The sequence below is a fragment of the Desmodus rotundus genome, chromosome 11 (assembly GCF_022682495.2).
Source record: "Desmodus rotundus isolate HL8 chromosome 11, HLdesRot8A.1, whole genome shotgun sequence".
In the NCBI taxonomy this organism is placed as follows: Eukaryota; Metazoa; Chordata; class Mammalia; order Chiroptera; family Phyllostomidae; genus Desmodus; species Desmodus rotundus.
In genome coordinates this window covers 83,905,445-83,931,058 of record NC_071397.1, presented here as the reverse complement: position 1 = coordinate 83,931,058, position 25,614 = coordinate 83,905,445, and the positions used below count along the sequence as shown (strand labels likewise).

General features: G+C 46.2%; 1 protein-coding gene across 1 annotated transcript in view; it reads right to left on the bottom strand.

Annotated features, from left to right (window-relative positions):
- Window positions 1-3,384: 3,384 nt before the first annotated feature.
- The window catches only part of HECA (hdc homolog, cell cycle regulator), a 39,299-nt gene continuing 17,069 nt past the window's right edge, over window positions 3,385-25,614 (bottom strand). Inside the window, exons 2-4 of the mRNA XM_053913795.1 lie at window positions 15,442-16,482; window positions 9,683-9,837; window positions 3,385-6,894 (exon numbers count right to left, since the gene is read on the bottom strand). Coding sequence (XP_053769770.1) covers window positions 6,730-6,894; window positions 9,683-9,837; window positions 15,442-16,482 — 1,361 coding nt within the window. The 3' untranslated portion in view covers window positions 3,385-6,729. The remainder of the gene's footprint in view (window positions 6,895-9,682; window positions 9,838-15,441; window positions 16,483-25,614) is intronic.

Sequence of the window (25,614 nt, the reverse complement as noted above, 5' to 3'; positions counted from 1 at the left end):
TAGTCAAAAAGGAAAACCCTGCCCAAATTAGACAGACCAATCTATCAAATAGGACAGCTTGACATGTTGGAATCCAAAAACCTTTCAAAGTCAGATCATATCCCCAAGTGAATAAAATGGATTCTTAGTGTAGACTGTTAAAACATCACCTTGCAATCACAGCTCTCCTTAAACTATGATCTATTTTAACAAAAGGGAGCAGATGTCAACAAATTAATGCATGAAAAATGAGGGTAAAGGACACATTATTGATTTTAAGTATTATTTTTCTTTTAGCTGTTTTGTTTTTCCGAAAAATAGGGAATGCGTTCACACGTGCTTGTCACCCTTACATAGGGGCCCCTGCAAGGGCTCTCAGAATTACTTCCATTATAGCTCCTGTGCTGTTGAGCCCGGGGCTACTGTACTTTTTAAATGTGTTGCATTGTCCAAACAAGCCTGGTCACCTCTCAACTGAAAAGAACATACCCATCCATTGATCTCACTTTGAGGACTAAGAAAGGAAACGCAGACTTAACTCCCAGCCATTAACTACGTGGGATTATTACTTAGATTCAAGTTCCCTGGGCCTCAGTTTCTCTTTAAAATGAGTGCAAAATTCAATGAAATTTTAAAAACATATTGTTGTGAATATGATACAGAACACCCCCACCACCACCACCACCCCCGCCTGTGCTTTTCTGGAGCAGCTGTCGGGTCCAATTGCCTGCCACCAGGAAGCATGACTCCCAACGCCAAAGTCTGGTGAAAAGGAAAGGAATTGTTTATTTAAGAGTTACACAGATTTAGCATAATGGCAGAATTCTGCCACCAAGTCCAACTCCCTTTAAAATACCCCCCACATAGCCTTGCCTCCCTCTGCCGAATCAGGCCATTTGGGGATATGCCAGTCAGAGGTACTGTCTTTGAGAAAAACAGGTCCGCGGCTCAGCATCGCGGGTCACAGTTCGGCATCCCAGGCATCTCCCGTTAATCCATGCGTGGCTGAGCAGGTTCCTCGATTCCCAGCACCATCATCCGTGTCGCCATGTTCCCCAGGCGGGTTTCTCAGCAGCTTTCCTTTCTTTCTCCAGCTCTTAATCCAAAGCTGCATGGCACCTCCTTACACACGAGCCCTCACGGCAGGCCGGAGGGAGCCTCGCACACCCTTTCAAACTGCACAGCGGAATGGCCTCACGGCTGCCCGCCCTTTGTTTAAATCCTGACCCGAGCCTCCTGTGTGACCTCGTCTCCGACTCCTCCCACAATGAGCTACACTTGCCAGTTCTCCTGTATTTACATTTACCCGGGTGCCATCCCCAGTCAGGGCAAGAGCGACTCAGGGATCCAGGGGAACCGCCCCCCTCCCACCCCAACCCCTCGAGTCAGGATACATCCCGAAAGCCACACTCACCTTGCCCAGAGGTGGTAGCACAGCCGTTATCTTGCTTTGGCTATGAAAAGTATCTAAAGCCATGTCGTCTGCTCCCCCATCCCCCAGCAAAGGGCTCTGGGTGCTTTGGGAGCCCCTTGGTCTACCCCAGTTTCAAATACAACAGAAAACTATAGCTGGTGCTCTGAATTCTGACATGTCTAAACTCTGTGACTATTATGGCTATAATTTTTTAACTTTTAGGTTTACGAAGCATGTAATTAGCTTATTCTAAACCTGATTTAAGATATGATCTAAATTTCCAATCAAGTGTATCAGAACCACCTGGCACGGTGTCCATCACCGCGAAACAGTGGCATGGTGGCTGATCCCATTCGAACCCTGAGAAACACGCAATCAGTGTTGTTCTCCTGAACTCCCTAAGACAAAGCGCTTTGTTTGTTTCTGCTTTTGCTGTCGTGAGGCCTGCCCATACCAGACCAAGCTTATATGAAGTGATTATCACAGTGCTAAAGGCTACCATCAGAAGAAAAAATATGCCTTAAAAATACATTATTTCGAATAGCACCCTATACAGAACTTCAGTATTTTCAAAGATATTTGACATTCATTAGGTAACGTTTATCCCAGGTTGGAGAGCTGAGAGAACATGAGACAAAAGCTCAAGGAAAGCCTTCTTCTTCCAAAATTTAACTTTACTAGCGATACCGTGTAGTCTACTAATTAACAATCCAATTGCTGCCAAATTTAAGTCAAAACAGCATAAACAAGATTAAAGAAAACTAGGAACAAGTAAGATTTTTCTTCCATTAACTTAATTGTTAACAATTACTATTTCACTTTTTTTCCTCTACTACAGTAAGAACTGTACGTTCCTTACAACTGCAAAGGATTTTGTTGACATGAATTACAGTGGCAGAAATCACAATATCCCAAGTCCTTGACCTTTTAAACAAAATAAAACGTATGTATGCCTTAGATGTCTGTAGTAAGTAAGTGGTGAGACAGGCTCCCAATCCACCGGCAGACTGGACTCTGTCCTCACCCACATTTCCACATCTTAACTGTGTGCTAATAAATCTATGGATTTCGATCCACTGGCTGAGAATTTCTGCAATGAAGAGCAACAACACAGATGAACCTAGATGGTATTATAGAAGTGAAATAAGTCAGTCAGAAAGAGATAATGTATGATTTCACGTTATGTATGGAATCTAAAAAACAAAAAATAAAACAGAAACATACCCATAGATAGATAAAAGGCTGATGGTTGCCAAAGACACAGGGTGGAGGAATGGCTGAGGAGGAAAACAAACAAACGAACAAACTTTCTGAGCCCTGGCTGGGTAGCTCAGTTGGTTAGAGCATCATCCTGATACTCCATGGTTGCAGGTTTGTTCCCTGGTCACGGCACACAGGAGTCAAACAATGAATTCATAAATAAGTGGAACAACAAACTGATGTTCTTCTCTCTCTAAAATCAATCAACAAAAAATTTTTTTAAGTGATTGAGCGTATATGGAGGCTTCAAAATATACCTGCTGAATGTTTCAAAAACTGATGAAGGCTCAAAGAAAGAAGAAATGAAGGGGACAAGGAGATGTAAAAGATCGACTACGCTTGATTAAAAGTTCATAAAGTCAACAAGAAATTTAATTACAACTCAGTTTTCGTTTCCTTATAATGAAGAAGCATGTGATCAAATCTCTTCATTATAAAAATGTTACACACCTAGGAACCAAAGAAAACATTTGTAGAATAGGATTATAACTAGATTATTCCTAGGGAATCAACTGTTATCCAGAATGCTTATTTTGCTGCAAAGGGAGTTTACATGTGAAAAACCACTTTCAAACAGCATAAAAAGTTCATAGTTTTTATTAACTGCAGTAGTGACTTCGAAATGGTTACCTGAATAGGGAGCAAAACTTCAGAGTCTTCGCCGGTATGAGTCCTGTCAAGAATTCCAAACTCAAAAAATAAAGCGACACACTGAAGAGAAAGTACAAGGCTAGTTTTTGAAATTTTATTATTTTTATTACATACAGTTCACACACAGAAACCTTCTAACATCACACACAATTCCACAACCAAATGTGTCAATTTCATCAACATTCCGTTACTATTTACACTGTCTTCCCTCCACAAAAGTGCAATCCAAGATATCTTGACAAGAAATCTTTACTGACAAGTACAAAGTTTGAGCTGGTTTGAAAGATGCCCATCCGTTATATTTTCTTTCAGTTACCTGGAATAATAATACAGTCAACAGGACACGGAGACGAGCCGAGTTAGGCAGCATCCAGTCATAGGACCCGAAACACTGAACAAGAGCCCTTTCTCCACTCTTCCCCCCGAGCCTGCAGCTAAAATCACTCGGCAGCTGCTGCCAGGAGACGAAGGGAAAAGCGAAGGAGAGTCACTGACCCCGGCACAGGAGAGCAGGCTGTGTGTTAAGCACTGGGCTTACAGGACAAAGTGAAAGATTTCAGCAGGTTAGTTCTGGTGATCTGTTAGTTTTAGGATTTGAACGCCTAATAATATTCTTTCCTGATGAATTAATTTGCCGCAAACAGATAGGAAAATACTTTTTATTCTGAAAACGAACTTCTTTTACAAAAACTACAAAATCAAGACTGGGGAAAGTGCTTTCTTAATTAGAATGGGATAACTGACCCCAATTCCCAATTCCACAGCCAATGTCTATCTTCTAAGGAATAAACCCAGTATATTAACTGCTTCAGATGCAACAAGAAAGTGGAGAACTGAGTTGGCCTGAAGGGAAAATGATGAGACCATCAGAAACAGTCTCCTCACTAAACTAATGCAGATAATTTTATTTGTTCAAGGTACAAAACTCTTAAAAATAAATGATAAAAAAAGAGTAGATAAAAAATAGCTTTGATATTTTAAGTCACTTACGAGTGGTTCATATTATTGAACACTATTCATCAGAAAACCAGAAAATGGATCTCTTAGGTAACTAATTATCTCTTAACATCTAAACCACAACAAAAATAATCATCTTTTTTTGACATATTCCAATTTCCATCAAGGTACTCAGAGCAAAGTACTTTGAGGAAGCATGGGGAAAATATTAAGGTCAGCAGATTTCCAAAACAATTTATTCTTTACATTACAGCATAATCAATTATATTTTATTCTCAAATCAACCAAATATTCCATTTTAAAAGAATGTACTGCCTTCAAGGCACAGACATTCTTAGGTGTGACACCTATGCCTCTCCTTTCACAGGACACAGCATCGACAGAGCCCTAACTTTATCACCAAAGGAAAGGCCAAAGGCGAATTTTACCTAATTACAGTGAAACCTCATCTTACTCATTTTTTTAGGGAGTCGAAAACAACAAAAGGAGAAAACTAACGAATGCATCAGACCCTACACTCACAGCAGTTTCAGAATGAGGAGCTTGCTGAGTGCTCTCCACACATGAACTCGAAGCTTAAGAACAACATAAGCAGGCTTCTCTACAGAAATGCAGTTGGGGTAAAAGAACAGCATTACAAATAGCTTACTATTCATCTTAAATTCAGAAGAAAAATGCAAATGGTGCTCGGAAGACAAGAAAAACTTTCACACTTGGAGAATACGTCGGAGAATCCATCGGGAAACGGTTAACTCACATTTACGGCTTGCATATTAAAGGCAATGGGCAAGGGTCCTCCTGTCCTAGAGACCTCTCTCGGTCGCATCAAATACTGTCGGACCAGCAACAATTTTCTGCTTCTTACTGGCATTGAGCATTTCCCCTATCGTGAAATATTTTTCAGATCAAACACCGAACTGGGCGCCAAACTGGAAGATGAAGAGTATTACTATATTGGTTCTTTTTAAGGCCGTGTTGTTTCAAACAAAACATCCAATATTTCATGTAGAACTGAAGCTCACTTGCAATAATGCCTAAACACTTCTGAGAGGAAAAACAACTATTTTTCTGAGGGAGGGAAAAATGGTATAAACCAAGCAAGTAAGATAAATGTTCACATAACTGCAAAGCTGGCTACCTGTAAAATAATGATTATTTTAAGCATTTATTTAGCATGTATGTGTATCATCTTTGAAATCATCAAATTCATTTTTGAGCACTGATATCCAATTTCAATTCTATAAGGGCATAGGGTGTACGTCTAATTAAATCACCAAGAGCTAATGAACAGAAAACTGTATTTTGGAAAGTCCAATGCTCTGAGGAGTTAAGTATAAATTATCATCTTTTCTCCCCAGTGGTAAGGTATCACAGAGACCTTCTGAATGATCTATTTTCAAATCGGTGATTTTCCAAAATGAAATACACTTAAAACAGAAATATTAAAATTATTATTTTCCTCATACTCTCACAAGTAGTTTTTTTCCTTTCCTTCCTAGGGTCAAATCTTTGATTTTGGAAACTCAGCACTGAATGGGCACAAGGTAGCTGTAAGCAATTTTGGGAAGCTAAGTGTGGCCATGATGGGTTCTCAAACTCACCAGTGCGGCCTGGCCATGAGACTGACCTGTAAGAAGGGTCTGACATGAAATGGCACTTGGACAGTGCAGCCCGTAGGAATCGGAGCCACCCAAACCATGTTATTCATGGAGTCTCCTTAGCGGCTAATGCGACCAAATTCGGATCACAGTTCCTGCCTTTTTGCCCTCCTGAATCAGTGTGTATCATTCACAAACTCATTTAGTATATTCTCTGTTTTAGGTCAGCTTACCTAAAAATACTTGCAATACCAGTAGCTTTCATATGTCTCACAATTTGGACATTATTTTCAGTATGAAAACTATTAAAGTACAACAGCGATGGAAACAGCACTTGGGTTCACCTTCAAATACTCTGTCAGTGAGTGTGAATTGCACGTCAGGGTGTGCTGCAGACAAAGCCAGGGTGGACTAACACACGATCGATCAACTCCCCAGGCACAGACTTGCATTCACTTGCCACATTTTCCCAGGGCCCAGAGAAGGTCTAAACGTGGGTCTTTAAAACAGTTAACTTGTAATGAGTGTGCTCCCAACTCCTACCAGGCTCTTAGTCTATAACCACATAATCCCTTTCCTAAATTCACCCCATCCTCCTCACCACCTGAAAAGCTGCATGAGAGACTCCCTGTGGTGGTGAATCCATACCTGGAACTCACAGGACCCCTCCCTGGGCTCTGGTCATAACCACAGCCTAACACTCCCGAGTCAGGAGAGAGCAAGGGCACCCCCATTTTGGTGGGGCACACACACAAAGGAGCCCTCCTTTACATTAGAAAAGAAGTTAACGTCACAGAACGTTTGCCTAGAAAAGATATGTAATAAAGTAATAATATCAACAAAATAGCTATTACCAAAGCAAAGCTTTCATCAATAAGCTTCGAGAACTTTAAAGGAGGAAAATGGCTTCACGAAATGGTAGTCCAGGTTCCCACAGTGCGGGCACTGCTGGACATTGCTGTACTCGGAGAAGTACTGCATGCCGATCCGCACGTCGATGACGGGCTTCCCGCAGTGCTTACAGTTCAGCCGCGCCTGGGGGGGAGACACCACACAGTCAGCCACCGCGCCCTCCGCCTCCCGACACTGCCCAAGTCACCAGAGCCCAAATGCGAGGTTGTGAGAGCTGGGAAACTGATCCGGAGCTTAGTAAAGTGCCCTTTTATTACCGAAACAGGGTAGCAAAGCACAGGGCATGCAGAAGATGCAGAGTCAAGTGTTCATCGTTAGTCTGAGGGTTAACTCCTGATTTCTCTCCCCATACGGAGCACAGCTACAGGCTTCCCCTACTCGCGGGAAGAAACGGACACTTGCACTGCCCTAAAGTTCTCCACCGAAGTCCCCCTAACAACAAGACATACCTTCCCTCCAGATTCCAAAAAGTGGCTGAGGCTGACTCTCCCCGCCCAAACCTATATAAACTTCTTTGAGGATTCTAAGTTTATTTTAAAAATTTATATACATTTTTCATTCTACCCCTCATTATATTTATGTGTTCTTTGTGTAAAAATAAAATTTCCCTAAAATGCTCAAGCAAAGTTAACAATCCAGGGAGCAGAGCTTCCCGCACCCGGAGGCTCTGCAACCCTCCAGCACAGTGCATCTCAATTCATGCACAGGCCTCTCTTTAAGGGCACGATAGGACGGGCTTGCACCAACAGGCCTTACATGAATAACCAGAAACAATAAATACAACAGACTCTCAATTTAGATTCGTTCCAAAATCGTAACAGAAAAGTACAACCTCATTTTTCCCTCAAAACACTCCTGTGCGGTGGGTAGTAGTATGTGAAGTTGTAGACGATGAAACTTGGGCGTGTAGGGAAAAAGTAATACGCTCAACACCACATTGTTAGTAAGTAGAAAGGCTGAGATTCGAGCCAAAGTAGCTCATTCCAGACCTATCACTCCTAGCCTGCCGGTCTTGTAACTGACTAGTATCTCTCTGAACAATGTTAAAAGTGAGATTCTGAGCAAACGTCTATCTTTAATTTGTTATACTTCTCTACAACTGATCACTGCTTAATTTTTGGCTTGAAGTTTTATTGGAAGACTTGGCTTCATCCCTTAGTTATGTCTAACACTTGTGCCTTCAAATTAATATAGTTAGCAGATATTTTAAAAGCCAAACAACAATCAAGCATGTCTTCCATTTCAGTGGGGGTGGAGAAAATAAAGTTCTGGGCATAAACTCTTTTAAGGAGGAAAGATACAGTAAGTGCCAACAGGCTGGGCGTGACAGGGTGCCACTCGGCTCTTCTCTCCAAGGTAAGGAAATAATCCCACTGCCTTTCAGTGCTGAACCAGAACAAACACCAGCCTGGGAGTCACAGGTTTCAGTTGTGGCTCTGACACATTTATGCAAAACGTTCTAATTTTCTAAGCCTCCACTGTATGTGGAAAACAAGGAGTCGGGACTAGATCTCCCAGGTCCTTCCAAGTGCTAACATTCTAGAGTTACAGACCCAAACATTCTTTCATTTCCTTGTTTCTCTAAAAGACAACCTTCCCTGGAGTGTGTGAGGAGAGAGAAAAGCCTTCCTTTTGTCTGTCTCACCTGGAAAGCTGGCATTAAAGCACAGTATTATAAAATGCTACAGTGAGTAACTAAAAGACTATGATATCTCATTTCCAAAGCCAAGTTTTAAGACGGAAATGTGGCCCATGTACTAGAATGGTGTACAAGTAGTCAATCCTCTCTGAAATCCAATGGCAGGCTGTATGGACGGCCATTTAGGTCTGTCACGGCTATATTTCACTTTAAGATCACTACCATAGAGAAAGTACAGCTGAAATACCAACTCTGCCAACATTTTAATTCAACCAACACTGGATATCTTCTGAATAAACTGTGAATCGTAAGGATATCCTCTTTACAAAAATCAAACCATGACGCCGAAGATGAAAACAATGTAGTACACCAATGAAGTGTTCGTCACTTTACTAAGAGCCAGTCTTGGCTACTGAAGAGCAAAGGAAAATCTCTCCTATCCATGAGGATCAAGGAACTGAATAACAAGTGCCTGCTTTTCCCGAGCATTTGAAAATATGAGTAAACCAATGCATTTCCAAGGATTCTGTCGTCTCCTGTGTTTCTATGAACTTCTTTGACTTGCATGTTAAAGTCATGTTACTTCCCCTTTTCCTGATGACAGCTGGATTCCGGATGCTCTCTTAGCAGTGCTCAATGCCTGCTCCTAGCAATGCTTTATGGGTTACAAATCTTGCACGTCAGCCTCAAACACCGTGCAAGGCGGGCAATGCCTGGGTAACTGTACGGTCCCACAGGAAGGAAACCAAAAGGAAATCTTGTCTACTAAAGAAAGGGAAGCTTTCTGCTCCCTTCTAATAATAACTTCTGCTTATTAGAAATGGGTATACGTTAACCATATAGAACATCAGGAAACAAAAGTAAGCGAAGAGAAAACTAAAAAACCACTCAAGTGTCCCACATCCAGAAAACACCTGCTAACTGGTTAACAGATCCGTTTTCATGTTCACTTTTTACAAATCGAAGCATTTGTAATCTACTTATATGCCATTTGTAATCGTATTTTTTACTGAAAATATTCCCACATTACTCTACAATATCCCTTTTCATGACTGCATAGTAGTCCAGGAACAGCTGCACCACACTGTAGTCGATCAACCGCCACAGGCGGACTGGAGGAGTCTCGGGACTGCTCACTACTAAAGCTCCTGCCCTGTGCCCTCCGCCTCCCCCGCCCCAACTGCAGTGCTCATTCAAACTCCTCCACGATCACCTAGGGGCAAAAGCCTGATGTTACCCCCTGCTCATTCTTTCTGTGGGGTCAATACCGACCTGACAGCACGGAGAGGCGGCCAGGATGTCGTAGGTGTACATGGTGCCCAGCTGGTGCCAACTGCCGTCCCACCGCGACTTACACTTGATGCAGATGATCTTGTGAACCCCTTCCAGGCAGTCCACGCACACGGCATACAGGTGCATGAGCCTCCCTGTGCACAGAAGACACAGTGCTGAGAGTGGCCGTCGAGGAAATCACCTTCTGTCTCCAAAGGAGATTAAAAATGCGCTCATCTATCAATTGTAAACACACATTTTGTCACTTGGATAAATATAAAGAGCAAAACAGACATCACAGATCCCCAAGTCGTCCTTTTAGAATAATGACAAATGGCAACTAGTGTCAATGAAACATGTACTTTAAGTTCAATCTTATTAAAGTGTGCTTTAATTCCCTTTCCCAGAAAGTGTTGCCAGGTCTAAAATTTGGACGTCCAAACTCAAATGACCAAGTCTCAGGTGCTCAAAACAGCCTGTGACTACGCAGGACTTTCTACTCGGAAGCCTACGTGTGGCACACAGAGACTGAACCAGCAACCCTGGCTTGTATTCATGGGATCTCTCATCTATTCACAAGCCCCGTGATAAAGCCAGAAGTCTGTCCTGGTATTGGTAGCCCAGAATCATACCACAGCCCAAAGTACTATGCTAACTGCCCTTGTCCCTAAAATTGCTCAGCCATCACCACATCTAATTTAGGAGCCAGAATTACATCTCACTTGTAAGTGGTATTTCAAAAGGAGTTCAATGTCTTGTTATTTACTGGGGTCTTAGCAGTCGTATCCCCATTCCTCCATTATTTATCAACACCTAAGGAAGAAATGCCACCCAGCCGGAATGGGACGGTCAGAATGTTCAGATCTGCCTGGACAGTGTGTAACAGCAACACTGCTGCTCTCCGTGCAGGCAGCAGGAAGTCGCACTCTGCTAAAAACTACTATCAGGGGAACACACGCCCCTGCGTGGCTTCCTATTCAAAACGGGCTGCTCGCTGCCATCAGCCGGACCACGGCCCCTCTCCTCTCGGTGCTGAGGACCAGCAGGCTCCTTCCACTGGGGAAGGGTATGCAGTACTTCAGAGACACCCTTCACGGCACATTCTCTCCCTCTTTGAGGACTGGGCTTACTCACCCTTGTAGGCTCAGAGTCTAGCAGTGTCTGCGATGTGGGAAGCACTCCGTAATTTTATGTTGGACGAACGGAGGGGCATGTTAATAGCCAAAGACTATACAACCTTGGGGGCCATTACTGTCAAAAATAGAAGGGTGACAAGAGCTTCTTGCGACAGGGTCCACCTCTGCCCTAGGGCACTGACAATGAAGAGGTCTCACACACCACGCCCACTCACAGTGGCCCGGGGGCATTTCAGGATGTCAATTCAAGAATCCAGAAGACACCAGAAAACACTTTATTTCCAGTCTCCCTCCTGGATTTACTCACCACAATTCTCAAACATTCAGACACCCAGGCAGCTGCTAGGAAGCGCGGGGCAGGAAGAGACGCAGAGGTCAGGGGCCACGACCACCCGATGAAGCTGACAGAATGTGTACCGAGGGCCCACTGAGGCTCTGGCCCTGCGCTCCCAGGCTGTGGAGCACTTCCCTTAACCCGCACAGCACTGCTATAAAGAGGTGTTTTTGTTATTCCCACTTCAGGTAGAAGGAAGTGAAACTGAGAGGCTGCAATTCTTGTCTGCCTCGCTGCTAACCTCTAGACAAGCTCACGGGAACTGCTGGTGTGCACTGAGTCTCCAGACTCGCTTCAGCACTACCATACATTGTCCTAAATACAGAGCAGTTTACATTTCTGAGCTCTAGGGCTGTGAGATCAAACGAACAGCAGATTCCTGAGAGAATAGTCATCTGTGCTTCCAAGTGGGAATAGAGTGCAATAAAAACCCCCTAAGTAGATCCACCTTAATAAATCATTAAAATCAAACACAAACATCTTATCAGAGGAAGAGTCAGACAGCAGAGGCTGGAGCTGGAGGCTGGGGCCGGCAGTGAGGGTAACGGGAACGCAAGGGAGTGACAGTCCACACGGGCCAGCCCTGGAAGCGAGAAGTTACTTCAGCAGCACATAATCCACTGCAGCCTGGAGCCCGTGCCCGGAAGGCGGCCTTTTCTATTCGAGCGGAACATGCTCTGAGGCCTCTGTGACGGAAGAAGTGATCTACACCGCTTGCTATACGAAAAGGTTGCATGGACTTCTCGCAGACGTGACAGTAAGAGCCCCGGCACACGCCAAGGCCCCACAGAGAACTTGGCAAAGCTCTTTATCATGGCTTGAAAGTGCACCCACCGCCTGCTCTCCATCTACCCTACTCATTCTCCACGCTAGGACCCCTGCTTAACCAAACGGTTCGCTACAGTTCTCTATCTCCCGACTTTTTAAAACCACTCTTCCCTCGCACACTGCCCCCTCTCCTCTTACTCACACACACCTGGTGTGGCTAGAACCTCCACCTAAATACGTGCCTTCAGATTGCCCCTGACTGCCCAGGCCGAGTGGCCCCTTCCTCCTTGGAAATTATAGGGCCCCTTCTGTATATAATATCCAGGTGGCACTAGGCCCCCTGGTGGTACTAGGGCCGCATGCCTGGGAGTTAGCTACATTTTTATAAAAGCATCACACATCCTAAATTCTAAGCTAGTGAAAGGCAAGGACTGATAGTACCCAGCACATGAAATGTGTCAGTTTCACTGGTAGATGAGTGGTTAAATGAAAAAGACTGTCCATCACAAGTAGAAAAAGAACAACACTATTCCCATGTACCCGCCACCCTTTTACCCTCACATATCTTCATAAGGAACATTTCCAGTCTAAAAATGGTCACCTAAGGTGTTTCAACTTACTGCCTCTAAAATCAGCCCCAAATAGCACAAAACACAAGAAAAAAATACAAACTCCATGTTCCATGAAACCGAGAGGTCCCCCAAACCGGAAGCAGAATGTGAGATCAGAAATTGGATGGCCCCGGCTGGTGTGGCTCAGTGGACTGAGCGCCAGCCTGGGGACCGAGAGGTCACCGGTTGGATTCTCAGCCAGGGCACATGCCTGAGTTGTGGGCCAGGTCCCCAGTTGGGGGTGTGAGAGAGGCAACCGATAGATGTTTCTCTCGCACATCGTTGTGTCTCTCCCTCTTTCTCCCTCCACCCCCCTCTAAAAATAAATAAATAAAATCTATTTTAAAAAAAAGAAACTGAATGGAGGAAGGGTAAACGATTTACCTCTCAAACTGGACCTCCAGCGCAGGGAGGAGTGGGAAGAGGTGCTGAGAGCGAAGCAGTGGGGTAGTACACAAGCAACCATACATTCTATGCAAATTTTTCCATCAAGAAGCAGAGTCTGTTTAATCATCCCCCGAGTCTAGGCTAGTCTTAAACTTACTTTGAGAAACAAAATGTGACAGAAGTGATGTTACTCAGGTCCAAGCTTAACTTTCTTGGACCTGAGGGAGTCCCAGGGAGAGAGACTCAGCCTCTGGAATGGTGTCCTAAGAATGCCACGTGAAGCCTGAGCCAGCCTGGGAGGTGACGGGCTACAGAGAACCGGACGAGCAACTCTAGCTGAGGCTCCTGCAGCCGACTCACCGGCCCACGCCAGGCGAATGAGAGAGGCCATCCCACTCAGACGGTCCAGATAGCTGTGAGAAATGACAAACCCTCGCTGCTCTAAACCACTCAGTTTTGGAGTGCTGTGCCTGATAACAAAGGCTAAGAAAGACACCAGGGATGAGGTGAAACACTGAAAAATGAATGAGACCACTCCCTGCCACTTCAGCGCCCTTTTCCTGCTGAGAAAGAGAAGAAATTGCACCCACATGAAACACACAAGAACAGGCCATTATTAAAAAGTGCTCTTGGAAATTATAAATACGAGAACAAAATCTTTAGGTAAAAACACTGGAATATGAAGTCAAGAAAATCTTCCAGAAAGCAGAATTAAAATAAAGAGATAAACAGGGCCAAAATATATATAATAAAAAAAAAGTAAATTTCCCCAAACTTAAGACTGTAAGTTTACAAAGTCAAAAAGCCAAGAAAGCACACTGTACAATGAATGAACAAATAATAATAATAAAGACCTATATCATGGTGAAATTTCAGAACACTGGGGAAAAAGAGACATGGGAAGATAAAGGGACAGGACTAATATTAGACTTCTCAATAACAACATTAGAAGACAGGAGACAGTGAAGAAATGCCTTAGAAATTCTAAGGGGAAAATAATTGTAACTTGGAAGACTATACCCATCCAAACAGCAATCAAGTGTGAAGACAGACTCAAGATTTTCTCAGACTTTCTAAGTCTTAAAACATCTACTTGCATGCTCTCTTCCTCAGAAAGCTCCTAGGGATATTCAACAAGTTGAGGGAACAAATCAAGGAAAAAGGAAATGTGGGGTGTAGGATACCAAAGGAAAAAAAACAGAAAAGAATTGAGGAAACTCCTAGAAGGACAACTATGTGGCACAGCAGGGACTGAGTACACCAGGACAGGCAGGAGCAGGCAGATGGAGAGTTTCCATGAGGGAAATTTCTAGGAAAAAATGTCTTTAAATGTCATAGGTATGTGGAAACGTTTTTGAGAGGTAGTTTGTATTGCTGCTTCAGAGTAAGATCAGCCTATGATTCAAAACAGGCAAAGCAAATGAAACATGAAGCAATTATTAACTTCAACAGAAACAAAAGGTGCCCTAGAATATAGTGTACTCTATACAGGAAATATTGTACCTACACTTCTTGGCTCAACACTAAATATTTCCACACTAATAGTAAAAAAAAAAAAAATATCCAAGAATTGTGATATCCTGAGAGGAAAGGAAAGATGCAAGAAAGTATAGTTGTCCACCTTAAAAGTAAGTCAGTGAGTAATATCTAAAATCAGAGAATGAAGACAACAGTTTTAAAAATATGGTGGCAAAAACCTAAAGAATCAGATAAGATTTAAAAGCGTCTCTGGGAACGGAGATAGCAAGGGTTGGTGGGAAGAAGATGGGAGGGGATGTATCATTTTCGCTACAGGCTCTTTTTTTTTAGCATACTTTGAAAGTTAAAAAGATATGACATGCATCCCATCTTCACATAAATTCAATAGCGTCACATGCAATGACAGAGTGCTCACCCTCTGTCATTCAACTTATAGCTGAAATGTCACTAAGTCCGTGTTTGGCATCCACAGCATTAATAAGCTCCTGCCCCTCACCCCCAAGGTAATATATTGAGTTCTCAATAACCCTCCATTTCCCGTTTGCTGTTATCAAGAAAGTCTCATATTTCATGAATGTCAAGATTAATTCACATAACCTAAAAACACCTTGGAGCTCCCTGACCCCTCCTTGCACATGCTTACACAGATCAAAGGGAATACGCAGCTTGCTGGGCACATTAGCACAGGTTTCAAAGGCAGCTATTTTACAGTGAGTAACATTTCCATACAATTCCTTCTCTGAACTTCCTCCAAATTATGAAAAACTACCCACCAGGAACCCTCCCTTGCAAGTACAGTAGAACAAAAACAGACAACTGCCCACCAGGACAACTGTACCACTGGTACAGGGCCATCAGAGCAAAGCCGGCTCCTACCATCTCCAACCCCCTCACTGGGCAAAGTTCAACCATTCAAATGGTACCCTGCACCTGACTAGAACAAAAATGCACCAAGGGTTAAAACTGAGCCAGAACAGAGGAGTCCCATCGGGTGTGCTTTCCAGCTCTTCACAGAAAGCAGGCAAGGTGAATTAACACCTGTACCTTGAAGGTGACAAGGAACATCGTATTCGATCTCATCATGTCTCGATGGGCTTAAGAACAGAGTCCCGTCCACCAGTGGGAACTGCTCGAACACGGGGAGCGCCCGGTGGCACAGGGCGCAGTTTACAACATTCCTGTGGCTGGCGCTGAGGGCCGCAAGAATGAACTTGCGCAGGTCCTCGCCCTGGCCCATCTGGGCATCGTCTTCCATCCGCACGTGGAAAGTGTTCAACTTATGCCTGGGGATGTGAGTGAGGAGCTCAGAGAGGTCCAGCCGCCGCAGGAACTGTACGGGCGTGTCAAAGTGGCTGCCCCTGTGAATGGATAAACCAGCCGAACTGTAATCAAAGTGGGCATTTCGGAACACGTGGCCCCCAGCCATGGCCTTTTTGTGGGGCTCAAGATGGATGGCATTCTTTAAGAATTCCCCAAGGTATCTGGAGGAGCGGGGGCCGCTGAAGTGGGCAGGGGAGAGGATGGAGTAGCCGGTGGGCGGGGACTGGCCAGGGGAGCCGCAGGGTGAGCGGCCCCCATAGGCCCCAGCACTGACGCCCTTCTCCTGGGAGTTCTGCCGGTCCATGGAATGCCGGCGGGGGAGGTCATGGTTCAGGCCTTTCTGGGGCTTGTTAGGGGGCCTGCACTTCTTTGCCTCCTCCACCGCCTCGCCAGGGGGCCTCCCTGTGTTCTTCTCTGACCCTGACTTCTTCTTCTTCTCGTCCTGCATCCGCTTCACCTGGTACCAGTCTGTGTCCTTCTTTAAGTGGCCCTGTCCACAACGGCAGGAGCAGAAGCGGAAGGCCAGGTCGTAGCCTTTCTTGGTCCACATGTTCTGGCGACACTGCTTCTCGTTCCAGCTGCGAGCCCGGCCGATGCAGTTGAACTGGACCAGGATGCTGCTCTCCCACTCGTAGAAGCACTGCAGGTGCATCCAGGTGCTGCAGGGGCAGTGCTCGTTGTTGCACAGCACCTTCTGGTAGTCGTCCTTCTCCAGGTCCACCGGCCTGCCGAAGCTGCAGATCAGGGGCGTGGCACAAGGGGCTTCTGGGGAGAAACACAAAAGGAGAGAAACTCAGCACCCAGGACGTGGGATTCGGCTGACTCCAAGTCACACAGCAAAGCCACCATGCTACATGAGCCCACTCACGGCAGAAGCACGATTTTTCTGATGTCCAGATTTCCACCACTGGAATGACACCAGGCCTGACTAGACAACATTTACCATTTTCTCCTGGGATGATGCTGTGCCAAGGGAATGTATGGTCTGATATTTGTTATCTGCTGAAAAGCACACCAATGAGCTTCAAAAAGTCCAAACCCTTCACAGTGGAACTGGCTGTGTGTCAGTACCGGCAGCAGGGTAGTATGAGGTTTTCCTGAGACGTGGGTTAATGACAGGCAGTTCCAGGGTTCTTTTAAAAACAAATCACTCCAGTGGACTAGGAAAATAATATGATGAAGCTACTTAACCAACAAGTTCACATGGCAGCTCCCAAGGGCTTGCAAAGCCCTTAACCATGGGGTTTAGGTTACCCTGAATACCACCGAGGAACTACAGGACAGACTGGCCTCACCCCCAGTCTCTTCCCGAATGGTCTGACACCTCATGGCAGGGTGTCTGGACAAACTACCTGGTGCTCGAACAGAGTTACACCGCCAGGCTATGGAGCTGAAATTCAGAATTCTCCAAAGCAATCAAGACAGAAAGTGGAACACCAAGATCTTCCTGCCCCACCTGACCACAAGCCCCATGGGTGTCCGTGAGGCCCAGCAGATTCCCAGAAAAGAGGGAAACAAGCAGACACAAAGTAGAACTTGTAACGGAAAAAAAACTATTTAAAAAAAGTAGTCAATAGGATGTATGAAAATAGGAATTCCACTGGATTCCTGTCATCTCAACCACCATAATGTTTCAGAGGCCCGTCCGGAGGCTAGTACCACTCCCAGAGGGGAACCAGCGGGCCTCATCACAAAGGTTCCACGTGCCACAATCGGTTTACACTTCATCTGCTGTGGCTGAGAAGCTAAATGAGGACTGTAAGCCACAGAGCCCCTCCGTCCGAGTTGTTTTAGAAATCTCACCCTGGTGGCAGTGTGGGACAGGAGGCTGGAAGCAGGAGGCCAGGGGTGGGGTGAGGGGGCTCCAGAAACCCAGCTGTAAAATGACGAGCGCCTGGACTGCAACCGCAGCAGCAGGGGATTCTCAGTGTTGCGGGTGGGCAGACACTGACGGACTGCCGGGGACAAAATCACCAGGGCTGGGAACTGCTAGGTAAGATAAAGACCAGAATGAACGGCGAACAAATCTCTGACACCTCAGTGAGGACAGATCCAGTGGGATGCTGGGGAAGGTACGGAGTAGACAGTGATGTAAAAAAGTAGAAGCAGTTCAGGTGACCCTCCAAAAACTCTTAACCCAAAGTCCCACTGGAAGGAAGAAAAGAGAATGGGCAGAGGACTCAAAGGTTGAGACCTAAGCATGTTTGTCCACTGGGGGAATGCACGCCAAAATCACAGGGCAGCTTGAGGATGCGGGAGCAGAGCACGAGCTACTCAGAAACCTTCACGACCTCACCACTGCCCAGTGAACTACAAATACTATTCCACCAATCAGCCCCCTCCGAGTGGCATTCCAGACCTCAGCAAAATGGCCCTAATCGACTCATCTCCCTCCATGCCTGTGATCACTGGGGCTTCTCCATCTACCTCCTGGGAATCCACAGCCCCTCATCTTCACTCGTCCACAGCCCACCAACTCACAGCATGGACTCTGCAGCCAGACTGCCTGGGTTGGAATCCCAGCAGCACCGACAATGAGCTGCGTGCTCGTAGACAAGCTACTTAACTTCTCTTTGTGTCAGTTTTCTGTGTAAAAAATGCAGATAACTGAATGTACCTTACCCGGTTGTCATAAAGATGAAATACACTGATACACAGGTAATGCTTATGTAACAGAGAGGCCTGTGAGATTGCTGGGCAGAGGGGAGGAATGCCAAGTTGGGTCGGGAAGGGGTCGGGAACTGCCGATGGTGGAGGGCTGAAATCACAACTGAAATCGTGTGACAGGCTTCCACGCCCTGAGAAGAGAAAACAACTAAGGTGGCCTGTGACACAGCTTGCACAGAGCCTGCACGGCCAAAACCATCACAACACACTCGCATTGTGGAGGTGCGCATGGCAACGCCTGGCCTGGGCAGAGACACTGCACCCCTGTACGCAGCGCGAAAACCACCCAACCCGGTTCCAGAGAGGTGGGGCAGAAATGCCACTCGGGCGATGTGTGTGGTGGACATTAGCCTCAACTGGCTGGAAATTTGGACATCTCTGCTTCTCGTGGGATTTGGGGGCGAAAGATTTAAAACAGAGAGCATGCAGAAACTCAGCCTTTTTGGAGTTCCCCTCGACCCCCGCCCCAGTGGGGCAGGGGGACAGGGATGTTCACAGGACCTGGCATGTGCCGGCCTGCTCACAGTAGGGAGCAGGCTCACGCGAAACCACAAAACACACGCTTTGCAGGCAGAAGCCTGTGGAACACCAGGACCCCATGCCACATGGAACATGGGTCCTGGACCTCTCCCATTCCCTCTCTCTGAGAGCAGCACACAGACACAAGGGCTGAAAACATTCAAGAGCTCTGGGGGCACGAGCAGCCTTGAATGCAGGGTGTACACAGAGCCCCTTGCAGGACGGGCAGCAGTGACCTGGCAGTGCTCCCCGGCCCGCCCACGAGAGGAAGCAAACTGAGGCGCAGCAATGGAGACACCAGCCCCACAAATTCGCACTGTAGAGAGAGTGAGCGAGTGAACCTAGAAGTGGAGAAATGGGGAGACCTGTTCACATAGCAGCCTTGAACTCCAAAAGGACAGATAAGAATGGGTAGGGGGTCTATGGGCATGAATTTGGATTTCAGTCTTTTAGGGAACAAGGAGATTTCTGTGTTTTTCAGAAGAGAATGGCTTGGAGCAGGAGAGTCCCCAGCTTCCCCAAATCAGGCAACCCTTTCCCTTTTTTCTCTTCCACCAATTACTGTTATGCCTGTGTACAGCCACAGGCCACTGAACCCCACTTGCTCAGTAACACTGAGAGCGGGGCCTACACATGGTAAAGCTCTCCCTGCCTTCCATCCTACAAGGCCTATCTCCAGACACCGATTTCCCCAGGCTCCCTTCCCCGGTGCATCCCGACTCCAGGACAGTCTGGTCCAAACCTACTTGAGCCCCCATTCTGGTCCCCACCAGGTGATGACTCAGGAGAGGACGCCTCTTACCCATCTTTGGGTTCTGGTACCATGGGCCCAGGCCTTGCACACATCTGGTGCCCAATACAGTCGCACTAAAAGGACACTGGCACATGAAAGCCCCACACGACAGGCAAAGCAGAAGGAAGAGAGGCTGGCCAGCACCCGTCTGTAATCCGAGACAGGCGGAAAAGACCTGGACAGAGGAGCAGAAGAGGAGACTGACTGGCTCGTGAACAACTAACTGCAGTCACCTGGTCTGTGACCTTTAGTGTCATTTAAAATGTTAACTAGTCAGTGAAAGTTCAGTTGTTTTTATCTTCACTCCTTCGGAGGAACAGGCTTGAAGGGTTGTCTCTGAAATATAATGGCAGTAACCAAAGAGACACTAACCCAGGACTAATGAAATCAAGTCAAAGAATGCCTTAACTATACTTTGCATTCACAATACCCGAAAGTTAAAACTTAAATGCTGAGATGGACTTGATATTTCTTTAAAAAGTATTTTCACATTAGAAAAGGCTGGCTAATAAGGAAAAAATCATATTTATATCTTTCTCAAAAAGCTGAGCACTTCCTGCATACTAGGTCACAGTAGCTGAAGGGATGGCAAATCCCGCCAAGAGCTCTAACAGAAATACATGCCTGGATCCCAGAAGAGTAGGTATAGCTCCAAGTCCCCGTCCCTTCAACCTTGCCTAGGACCATCACAGGGTCTCACCTGCTTTCAATAAGGCGCTCGCCCCCTCCGACCCGCCAGTCCTGCTTGTTTACATCGCAGCCACTCTGACATGGCCTTATGGCTAGGCCTCGGAAATGAATACAAAGCTGAGGGCTTGTTTCATGCCAAGTGTGTGCAACAGACACTTCCCCCAGGCACGCCTCCAGCCTGAGGGCAAGGCTCCTAGGAGGTGAGTAACAGGGTGGGCCTTGGGAACAGTTGGAGGACTTCTGACAAGGCTTCTAAATCTCGCACAGCCTGGCCTCTACACTCAAAAACATCATTTCCTTCAAGGCTTAGTTCAAACTTACGTCTTGCCTGCTTCCCCTCCCCCTCCCAATGTCCACACTGGAAAGGCATCTAAAAGGTGCCAGTTCTGCCCTGACTGGTGCGACTCAGTGGGTTGGGCGTCGTCCCCCAAACCAAAAGGTATCTAATTCGATTCCCAGTCAGGGCACATGTCTGGGCTGCAGGCCAGGTCCCCGGTAGGGGGTGTATGAGAACCCTCATACACTAATGTTTCTCTCACTCTCTCCCTCCCTAACCCCCCCCCCTCAAAAGAACATGTATCAAGTACCCATGGGCATGGATAACTGTGGGGATTGAGTTTGGAAGTGGGGTGTGGACTGGGTGGAGAAGGCAAAGGGGGGAAAATTGGGACAACTATAATAGCATAAACAATAACATATTTAAATAAGTAAGTAAGCAAATATCTTAAAAAAAAAGAAGGTGCCAGTTCTGCCGACTAGCTGTTTGACATGGAGCAGTTCCCTCACCTGTGAAGTGAGGATGAAAAAGAACTTGCTCTCAGATACTTCAAATACAAGGGTGGGCCAAGGTAGGTCTACAGTTGTGATACAAATAATATGGTAAGTAATAAAAACAATGCAAGAATAAACTCTGTGTTTCGCGCACTCCCAGCGGCACACCTACCCCTGCCCACTCCTGTGTACACGGAAGCACCCTGCAAGCTGTGAAGCCGCATGAAAACTCTGCTACGTGTCCCGACCACAGCTTCTACCTGTGTGTCTGGCTCCCCGACCTGACGCAAACTGCTCCAGTATTTGCCCTACTTGTTCTATGTTATGTTTTAGACACACAATAGGTGTTTAGAAAGTAAGTAAATAAATGAATAATGCCATGTTTCTTTTTTAAATTTCCTAAGTCTTACAGTTAACCAAAACATACAGGAAAAGACTCTGTAGCGCTAAGAAACAGCACTGGGGGCATTCACAGTGACACCTATAAGAAATTAGCAGTATTACAGAAGCATGTGATTGCCTCCTGAAAGTTGTCTCAAAATCTGTAAAACCCCTAGCTCTTAAGAAGAGCTGCACCACGATGGTATAAATGGAATCCACGTCAATGCAATACAACTAAAGGGGAGAAGGGATCCCGTGTTCCACAAGGGCCTGTGTCACACACGTCCCTTGGGATTTCAGTCTGAGCCGTGATAGCTGAACTAGTAACATGGGGGCCGTTCCTTTACGCAGAGGCAGCATTGTTGTAAAAACGTGCACAAGCCCTCCAGTGCCTGTGTTTACAGCGTCATCACCAAATGTCCAGTACTCAGCGGCTACTTCTCTCTGCCCGAGGGAAAATAATCAGGCCTCACCTCCTGCCGGGCAACAATTTCAAACAGTTTTAAGTCTAGACAACAGGATAACTAGCCTGAGGTCACCAGGGAAAAGTCTGTCACTCTCCCCAGCTCACATCCCATATCTCACCCCCCACTCCGGTCTCCAAGCTCCACCCACTGAAATGACAGTGATCGTTTACACTGGCTGCCCAGCAAACCCAAACCGCTGGACAAACGCATTCACCCCAGCAGGTGCCCCAGAAACCAGGCAGTGCCATCTTCAGCTTCTTTTACCTGTGAAATCAAATGTTTTCACCCCTCTTAAAATAGCTGTAAGCATCACAAGCATGTGGGGACTTTGGCGGCGAGGAGGGATGAGGCAGGGACTTGGTCTAATTCATCCATGTAAACCCATTACTGTGAAACTCCTTTTAGTGTTTAATATATGTCTTGCTGAAGGAAAGTGTGGCCCACTCAGACTCAGCACTCTGGGTGACGGAGTGCTGGAGGAAGGAGAAGGGGGGGAAGGCTGAGCCCCTGCAGAGCACAGCGCAAGTGCTCAGCTCCAGCTTAGCTCTCCACAGACCTTCTAGACTCAACCCTGGACTCTCTCTGGGGCAGGCCCTCACTTCCCCAAGCTTGCCATGACCTATTCCGTCCTCCTTTGGCATCCATTACCAAGTGCAAATATTAGGGGTTCTGAACAACTATTACACGGACCTTTGCCATATAGTAATTCCTCTTACATGGGAACACTCCCCTTGTTTGCTGAGCGAATTCCCTTCAGAGTCTGAAGGAGCAAGAGGATCTTCACCCCGCCCCCCACCCCACGGCTTCCTGAGAGGCCTGAGCGCGTGGTGATCGAGGATACACACTCTGCAGCAGCCGGCCTAGATTTGACTCTCAGCTCTGCAACTCACTAGTCTTCAGTTTGTCAAGTCACTTAATCTCCCTGTGTTTCTGTTGCCCTACCTGTGAAATGGCAGAAAGAGCAGTACCCACCTCAAAGGGTTGCCATGAGGATTAAACGAGTTAAGGCCATTCGAACAGTGCCTGGCATATAATAAGCACCATTTAGATATAAGCAATTATTAGAAGCCTCATCACTTTATATTACAAAGCAGTGGTACCTCGGTACTTGTCTTTAATTCGTTCCAGAAGTCGTGAGGTGTGCCGAAACCGACTCATGCGAGTTCTGGCAAATGTGACAAGTCCCAATCAAGCACAGGGCTGAAACATTTCTCTCTCATCAAAATGCAGCAAGTACAGGGTTTGACAAGTACCGAAGCCGACGAGTACCAAGGTATGACTGTACTTGATGTGAAAACCAAATGACTCTGAATGCATTTAGAGCAAAGCTACAACCGGGAAGTGATCATCCTATCTCCACACATAAACAGGTGCAAGAAATATATTTCTTCCCCACAACAAGCAAGCACAAAACAACTTGCTAATTATTTACTGACAAGTTTTAAAGAAACAGAAGCAAAATCCTCTTCTTCTAACCCTTTAAAGATGTTCTACTCAGTGTCAGACAAATAAGTATATTGCCGTAGGTAGTTTTCAACCTAAATGATCTTTCCTAAGCCTAGGAGACGCAGGAATTCACAGAGCATGGCTGCACCTCATTCAGGGGACATGTTCCTGAAGAAGGTGCATAATTCAGACGGATCGCCCCACGGCCCGGGGGGAGAGTGTGGGGAAGGCACCCTCAGACCATGTACACCTGCAGTCAGTATTGTGTGGTCGCTTCACTGATGCAGGTACTCCCAGCATTATCTCCACTGTTTCTCACCTGCACCTCATCAATGACAGCACGACACACTGTACTGTTTGGTCACATTGCTGTTCCAAAGTTACTGATTTTCAGGACGTTTCTCAGCACCAGTATTATTAGCACACTTGGATATTTTGAAAGCTATAGTAATGATCTAAATTATGAGTTGTTTTTAAAATAACACCACAAATTTCACAAAAATTCTGGAAGTTCTAAAAAAAGACAAGAGTTCAAATAATATTGCCAAGGGGTACTAGGTTTTTCTTTATAAGAAAAGGTGGTGCCACTGGGCAACAAAGCACTTTTATCATTCAGTTACCTGCTAGCCTTGAAAACATGAGATGGCCTAATGCATAATTTGGGGGAATGCGTTCATTGAAACTTTGCACATAATGTGAAGCTTCTATTAATATTATTTATGTCATTAGTTGAAATTTGCATAATTCAATTTGGATGTAATGGGCTCGCACTGTACTAGGAAATAAATTAGCAGGCTGCACTTTCTCTTGCCCAAGCAGGACCTGGAGGCTGCGGGATCAAGGAGGACTGCACCCACCCCAGCGCCACATGTACTGCGTTCTGTCACCCTGAAGGAAAGGTTGGTCCAGGAGCTCTCAGAACCAAATCACAGTCTCTTAAGATGGGAACCCAACTCCAGATATGTCCCATTTTTAAAGCCTCCAGAAAAGACCCATGTCATCCTTCAGTACTATGTTCCAATTTTAAAGCACTTTCCTTCATTCTTCTGAAACACTACAGAACTTGATTTAATGCCCTTGTCAACGTCCTCCCCTTTGCCAGCACAAATATTCACACTGTGGCCATAATCAAAACCCCTAAACTGTGTGTTTACATGTGATCCCCATTTATCGCTTAAGTCATAGCACAGCATCCCCAAAACAGTGGCCCACTTCTTCTCCCTCGGTGGGCCCACGTGGTACATGTACACCAAAGGCCACTGCAGTTGGCCCCTCCCCTTACCTCTGCTTCCCGCTGGCCTGAGCTAAAAAGACGAGTGACTTTACCTCCTCCCTAGGCTGTCCAACAGGTAAGACATATGGCTGCATGATTAACTGGCAACACGGGTCATCTGCAGACCGGGTACCTGTCAGAGAACGCAGCCCTTACCTCACTGATGTTCAATACCACCCAAAAGCTCAGCGGAGAGAAGCAATTTTTAAGAAAGATTTCATAAAAGATGTCCACACACACACTCTCCTAGATCAGAGTTCCAGTGGGGTGTCTGCCGTGTGTCTTACCGCACCAGTTCAAGGTTTTCTGTTATGAAATGTAAATCCAAGTGCCTTTTCGGTGCATCGTGTACTCCCTGGCCAGCCAGGCCTCCACCCCAGTAAGTCTGCCGCCCCAAATTCACCAACGGAGTCTGTGTGTGTGTGCTGGGGCACACCTTCAATGTGTCAACAGTCAGCAAGTCTGTTTCAGCCATTACTTCCCTGCTTCTGCAGAGCCTCAAGGTCAGCCAGAGGAGAGAACTACAGCCTCCTCAGGTCCTGCCTGGGCAGGCGCACTGGTCTTCCAAAGTACCAGGAATATATCAGAGCTTTTTCAAAGCCCCCTATGGTCATCTCATTCCCAAGATAATCTTTTCAAGTTTTTGGCCCACTTCCTGTTTGCCGCACTGGTTATCACTGCTGCAGACAGATGCCACATTAAACAATTACTGCTGGTTGCTTTCAACAGACACCCAAGAGCAGGGCTTTCCCCCTGGGCGATCTGAGTCAGGTCAAATAATGACAAGCCCCCCGAGGGAGGCTTTACTAGGGAGCCTCCACACCGGTCAGTGACAGCCCTCTTGGTGCAAGGCCTGGGGGGAGCTCCAAGCCTGTCTTCCCCTCCCGCGA